The sequence below is a fragment of the Bison bison genome, unplaced genomic scaffold (genome assembly GCF_000754665.1).
Source record: "Bison bison bison isolate TAMUID 2011002044 unplaced genomic scaffold, Bison_UMD1.0 scf7180017864383, whole genome shotgun sequence".
Classification (NCBI taxonomy): domain Eukaryota; kingdom Metazoa; phylum Chordata; class Mammalia; order Artiodactyla; family Bovidae; genus Bison; species Bison bison.
In genome coordinates, this window is record NW_011494955.1 from 7,928,741 (window position 1) to 7,934,796 (window position 6,056).

General features: G+C 54.2%; 1 protein-coding gene across 1 annotated transcript in view; it reads right to left on the bottom strand.

The window, feature by feature from the left end:
* The window catches only part of ITGA5 (integrin, alpha 5 (fibronectin receptor, alpha polypeptide)), a 21,031-nt gene that overhangs the window by 8,425 nt on the left and 6,550 nt on the right, over positions 1–6,056 (bottom strand). The window contains exons 2-12 of the mRNA XM_010857983.1: positions 5,907–6,037; positions 4,230–4,342; positions 3,976–4,096; positions 3,763–3,824; positions 3,627–3,672; positions 3,235–3,360; positions 2,965–3,009; positions 2,788–2,831; positions 850–906; positions 626–678; positions 133–341 (exon numbers count right to left, since the gene is read on the bottom strand). Coding sequence (XP_010856285.1) covers positions 133–341; positions 626–678; positions 850–906; positions 2,788–2,831; positions 2,965–3,009; positions 3,235–3,360; positions 3,627–3,672; positions 3,763–3,824; positions 3,976–4,096; positions 4,230–4,342; positions 5,907–6,037 — 1,007 coding nt within the window. The remainder of the gene's footprint in view (positions 1–132; positions 342–625; positions 679–849; positions 907–2,787; positions 2,832–2,964; positions 3,010–3,234; positions 3,361–3,626; positions 3,673–3,762; positions 3,825–3,975; positions 4,097–4,229; positions 4,343–5,906; positions 6,038–6,056) is intronic.

A 6,056-nucleotide genomic window follows, 5' to 3' on the forward strand; every position in this document is an offset into this window, starting at 1 on the left:
CATTGGGATTAAAATCCTCCAGGAGACGCTGGGAGGTCTTGGTTATCTTATCTGACAGTCACCTCTCCCCAGATCCCTTCTGACTCAGGCCCCTGGCTCCTCCTCAGCCACTCGAGCCCATACAGTGCTTACCATTGTAGCCATCCTGGTCTAGGTCCCCCAGGGGGGTCAGGGAGCTGCCGAACCGGCCAAACTCATCCTGGCCAGTGAGGGTCAGGGTGGGCGTGGGCTCCATGCCAGCCAGGCGCTGCAGGTAGATATAGACCCTGCCCACCTCCTGCGGCCGCCCGTCGGCTGTCCGCTCCATGAGCAGGGGCGCCCCTACCAGCAAGTCGTCCAGCCTGAGGATGGGGGAAACACTGGCATCCTGAGACCCTGCCCTTCCCCGTCCCCTCCTCAGTCCCAGTGCCAGAAAAGCCCAAGCACCCTGGATTCCCGGCTCTTTCCCACCCAAAGGAGACACCTGAGATCTTCTGGCCTTTGGCACTCAGCTCTCTCCTCGCCCCTGGGCCGAGGGTATGCAGGCAGGAGGAGAATCCAGGGAGGAACTCTCCTTGCACTTTTCTGTCCCACCCCTACTCCTCGCCCTTGGGGAGGGCACCACTGTGCCTTCCTCACTACTCACCCATCCCCGTTGATGTCTGTGGCAGCCACTGCGTAGCCAAAGTAGGAGGCCATCTGGCGGGGGAACAGAGCGGCAGCAGGTCAGTACAGGGGAGTCAATCAACAAGGGCTGTGGGGGGAAGTCATGGACTCCAGGGAGCCTGAGAAGTTGGGCTGAGCTTATGACTCAGGGCCAGGGCTTGGTTGGCCGAGGGCCAAGCTGGGTTGTAGAGGGGGTGTCCTCACCTGTTCCCCTGAAAAGTTGTAGAGGGACCGGATGTCTGAGCCATTAAGGATGGTGACCTGGGGATGAGGAGATACACCCATTGGTCCCAGACTCGGATGAAGGACAAATGAGTGCAGGATACCCAGGGGCAGTCATTCCTTGGAGACACAGACCACATGTCGGGTAATTCCCTTCTTTGCTTTGCCTTCGCCATAGTCTTATCTCTATACTGGTAGCGCCATCTCAGGTGGACTTCCTTATTTTCCTCCATGTCACCTATCAACCACTCCTGACATTCCATACTTATCTGTCTGTTGTGCATCTGATCTAGCTACTAGAATGTGAGATCAGTGAAGGCAGGAGCTGTTTTGTTCTTTGCCTTCTCCCCAGAGCTTAAAGTCATGCTTGGTGAGAGCAGACACTCACTAATTATTAGCTGAATGATTGAAACCTCATGCCCCAGCCCTCCCAAACCACATACACTCACGTCTCCCCCATGTCACCCCTTAGTGATGGGCTCTACGGGTCTCTTGACTCCTCATTCTCTTCCCCAGTCTTGCTGTTGTTCCTCTGCTGTGCGCCCTCCCCAAGGAATGCTGGAGAAAGCCCTGGTCTCCCCCTCCCTTGGACATTCCCTTCCCCCCAGTGCCCTTCCCCATGGCACCGAGACGGATCACCCTAGAGCTGGTCTAGGAGGGACACTGCTGGCTTGGAAAATCGTGGTGGTTCCCCGCAGCCACGGCCCAATCTCGGCTTACTGGCTGGTCCTCTGAGGCCCTGGAGAATCTGGACCCAACCTATCTGTTTTTGCCCAGCCTCTCTTTTTGTTTATTTGGCTGTTCTGGGTCTTAGTTGTGGCATGCAGGATCTTTAGTTGTGACCTAAGGGATCTAGTTCCCTTACATTCAGGGACTGAACCCAGACCCCTTGCACTGAAAGCATGGATTCATAATGACTGGAGCACCAAGGAATCCCCCAATCTCTTTTTAGTCTCTCTACTGTCAGTCAGCCCATGCTGAACTGGCCTGAACTGTTTCCCTTTCCTTCCACACCTTTCTCATGCTCCTGTCTAGGATGCTGTCTTTCCTCATCTCCTCTGGTCTTTCATAGAACCTTTTCTGATTCATCCCCACCCTAGAAAGGAGGATCTTACTCCCCCTAAACTGCTGTATCATCTTAACCACTTTCCTGAAATTTATGTTAGTGCAGAAAGAATGCTGACTTTGGAATAAGACAGGTCTGGTTTTAAATCTCTAGCCACTTACTAACTGGGTGATCTTAAACAACTTACTTGGTCTCTTCGAGTCTCAGCTTTCTCATGTGTAAAATGTGACTGGTAATATCTCCCCCGATAAGCTTGTTGGGAAGAATAGAAATCATGAGTGGACAGTGCCCGATGCACTGAGGGGCTTATGCATAGGAGCTGCACGCTAGATTACCATCATATGTATGTCTTATCTTACATACTTGATTAGAAGCCGTACAAGATGGGGTGTGATGTCTTATTCATCTTCTTGTCTCATACCTTGCCCTAATAAATGTTGGTAATTGAATGGACTCCTATGGCATTCTTATCTATATCCTTTTTAAAGCACTCGCCATGGTCTAATAATAACAACTACAGTTGTACCCTGCCTAAGAGTTCACTAAGTACTTTCACGTGCCTTATCTCACTTCATCCTTACAAGAGCCTTGTGAGGTCAGAACTATTATTATCCCATTATTCAGAGAAGAGTGAGGCTCAGAGAGGTTAAGCAGACTCAGATTTTTACGGAATGAAGTGGGATAGGAATAAATCACAGATTCATCCAGAGTAAGTGCCAGAACTTGAACCCTGGTCTTACCCAAGAGCCTGTGTTCTGGTCCACCTTTTGAGCCCTCCCAAATCATCATGCATGGTTCTTTGTGATTAGGCAGGGGAGGGGGGTGAGGGGAGGGAGGGTCAGGCTGGGCCTTACATAGCCGTAGGTGAGGTTCCCTTTGGGCACACCAGCAACGAAGTCTGGAAAGGGAAGAGAAGGTTGCAGGCTAAGGGTAGGGGAAGGGGAGTCAGACAAAAATGTCTCAGTCCTTGGGGCTCCAGATCTGGGGTCTCCATCTGCCCCCTCCCTTGGCCCCAGCCGGGACACACTCACCTTCTCTATCATCACCACTGAATTCACCCACAGCCACAGAGTATCCTGGGGGACAGGTGGATGGATATTAGGTTTCTTGCTTTGGGGACCACTCTGTCCTGGCCCATCCCTTCCCCACCCCTACTGAGCCTTCATAGTCAGCCATGACCCATGACACATGGGGCGGGGGGCTGGGGATGCCTGGGTGGGAGAAGGGAGGCGAGGGGTGAGTGAGGACAGGGGCCCCCCCGAGGTTCTCCCTCTGCAGCTCCCATCCACTTGCGCACTCACCCAGGTAGCTGTCATCATAGATGGAACTGGCCTGGCGAGTCTGCAGCTGCCCCCGAACTGGGTTGATCAGGTACCCGGGATAATAGGATTCTGCAATCTGCTCCTGGGTGGCGGACAGGATCTGGCCTGGAGAAGGGGATAAGGAGGGGATGGCTAGAGGAGGAGGTGGCAGGGAGTGGGGCACTGGGGGCTGACGGGGAGATATTCAGGAGTCTGGTTCCCCCGGGGGAAGCTTTTGGAGGGTGGTGGGAGAGGACGGGTAAGTCTCAGAGGACAGGAAGAGGAGTACCGGGACAGGGGCAGAGGAAGGAAGGATGGTGATCTTGGGCTGAGAGAGGGATGAGAGGCCGGGTGCGGGAGACGGACACAGGGACAATGGAGGAAGGACTTACCTTGCCAGAAATAGCTCCCTGGTCCACCCAGGACCACACGCCCCGTCTGTGCAGAGGAAGAAGGTGAGTCTGCATTTGGTCCTGATTCCCCTGCATCCACCACCCACAGCCAGGTTCCTCCCAGATCCCCTCTCACCTTGGTGAACTCAGCACTGAAGCCCCCTTGGCAGTAACCCTGTCCTGCTTCTTGGCTGAAATCTGCAAGAGGAGAAGGTGTGGGAAGGGTCAGGCAGCAGAGAGCAGAGAGTTTGGGGAAGGCAGGGGGAGAGGGACCTCCCTGGGCCAGACAGTGGGCTATCAAGGCTGTTGGGGTGCGGGACTGTGGGGACTCACGCCACCCCTGCACTACCTGAGCGGCAGGGTGCATACTCCAGAATCTGGGTGAAGTTGCCTGTGGAGAGGTAGCAGGTGCCCACGGGATCACTCTGCGGCTCCTTCTCAGTGCGCCAGCTGTAGAGGGGAGCACAGGCCTGGGAGGGCCCAGGAGGAGGCGGCGCCAGGTTTAGTCCACCAGGGCCTCTCTTCCCTCCCTCCTCACTGTGCTGTTATCCCCAACCACTACCCCTCCTGCCCATCACAGCACTCAGCCCGCTGGGCGCTCACCAGGATGGAGGAGCCATGGGCTCGCACTGTTGCTCCAAACCACTGCAGGGACTTGTATTCCACAGGCTCCTCTCCCTCTGAGCTGGACGTTGAGGACTCGAAGATCCGAGAGCCTTGGGGAAGTGAGAAAGTGGGGTCATGCCAGCTGTGGGCAGCCGAGCCTTAGAGCAGCCCCTGCCCTCAGCCTGGGGGTACCTCGGCATTTGCAAGCCCTGAGCCCATGACTCACGGGAGGGAAAGTGAGGAAGGGTCTTTACAATCTGCTTGTTGTGGCCTGACTCATCTTGTGCTGCACGTGTGCACATACACGCATGTGTGCACATATGCACACGTGCACACACACAGAACCTGGGGTTTCTAGAGTTGCAGTCCCCTGATGTGCTTGCCTCCTCACCCAGCTGGGACAAGGATGCTTGTGATAAGGTGGGGAAGAATGCCTATTTCCTGAGAGGGCAACCCTCTGGGTACACTTCTGTCTACACCTGGGCTTATGTCTTAGCATCTGTTCTATGACCTTGACCTTTCTTACAGCTCTGGATCTCTGCCCTATGTCTATGTGTGTGTACGTGTTCATACATCTGTCTGTCTGTCTATATCCTTCCAAGCCCTCTCTGCCTTTCTTAAGACAGCCTTTCTTGTTCCTTTGCTTCTCATCTGTCTTTCAGATTAAAATAATAATAATAATCAGGGACTTCCCTGGTGGTCCAGTGGTGAAGAATCCACTTTACAATGCAGGGGACATGGGTTCCATCCCTGGTCAGGGAACTACGATCTCACACACTTCAGAGCAACTAAGCCTGTGCACCACAACTAGAGTGTCTGTGTGCCTCGATGAAAGATCTACCCGAATGCCACAATGAAGACTGGATGCAGCCACATAAATAAATATATACTTAAAAAAAGATCAATTGGTTTTGTGCTCTTACACCACCCCTCCCCTACTGTCTCTGTCTTTTGATGCTCTCCTCTTTTGTCCCCTTACTCCAGTTGATCTATGGAGCCAGACTGCTCAAGTTCATGTCCATGCTCCACCTTTTACTAGCTGTGTGACCTTAGACAAGTTACTTAACCCATTTCCTATAAAATGGGGATAATAATCCCTCATGCCCTCATTCAAAGGATGAAGCGCGTTAATACGTGTAAAGTGCCAACAACAGTGCCCAGTGCATAGCAAGTGTTCTTCAAGTGTTAGCCGTTATTACTATTTCTCAGCCTGTCTCCCTTAGTCCATCTCTGCATCTACTTGGGACCTTAAGCTCCTTGAGGTCGGTGGCTTAATCATGTTTCAATCCCCTGCAGCACACAGCACAGAGCCTGGTATGCATTATCACTTAGTCAGTGCTTAGTTAAAAGAATTGGAATAGGTTCTGTGACTCTCCCTGTCTTTGTCTGTGTTACTGCCCTGGCCTCCCAGAGTGTGGGTGATTCAGGGAAAATGAGAGCCACATGTTTCTGAATCATGCCCGCCCTCCTTGGGCTGGGCTGGACTGGGAACGTGGTGTGAGTGCCACGGGGAGCCGCTGCACCGCTGCTGCGCTGAGCTGGAGTCCCAGAGCCCGGGAGCACGTGGCCCTGGAACTGGTTAGGCTCCGCCCGGCGCTCCCGATCCCGCCTGGGCCCCGCCCCCCAGCCTCAGTCCCGCCCTTTAGTCCCTTCCCGACCTGCGAAGCGGGTTACCTTTGCTGTCAAATTCAATGGGGGTGCACAGTGCCGGGCTGGTGCCCCAGGGGCAGAGGTAGACGGCACCGCCCTGCAGCACTCCCGGCTGGCTGGTGTTAGCCTTGGGCGCCCCCACCAGCACGCTGACCCTGCGGAGGGGTAAGGAGA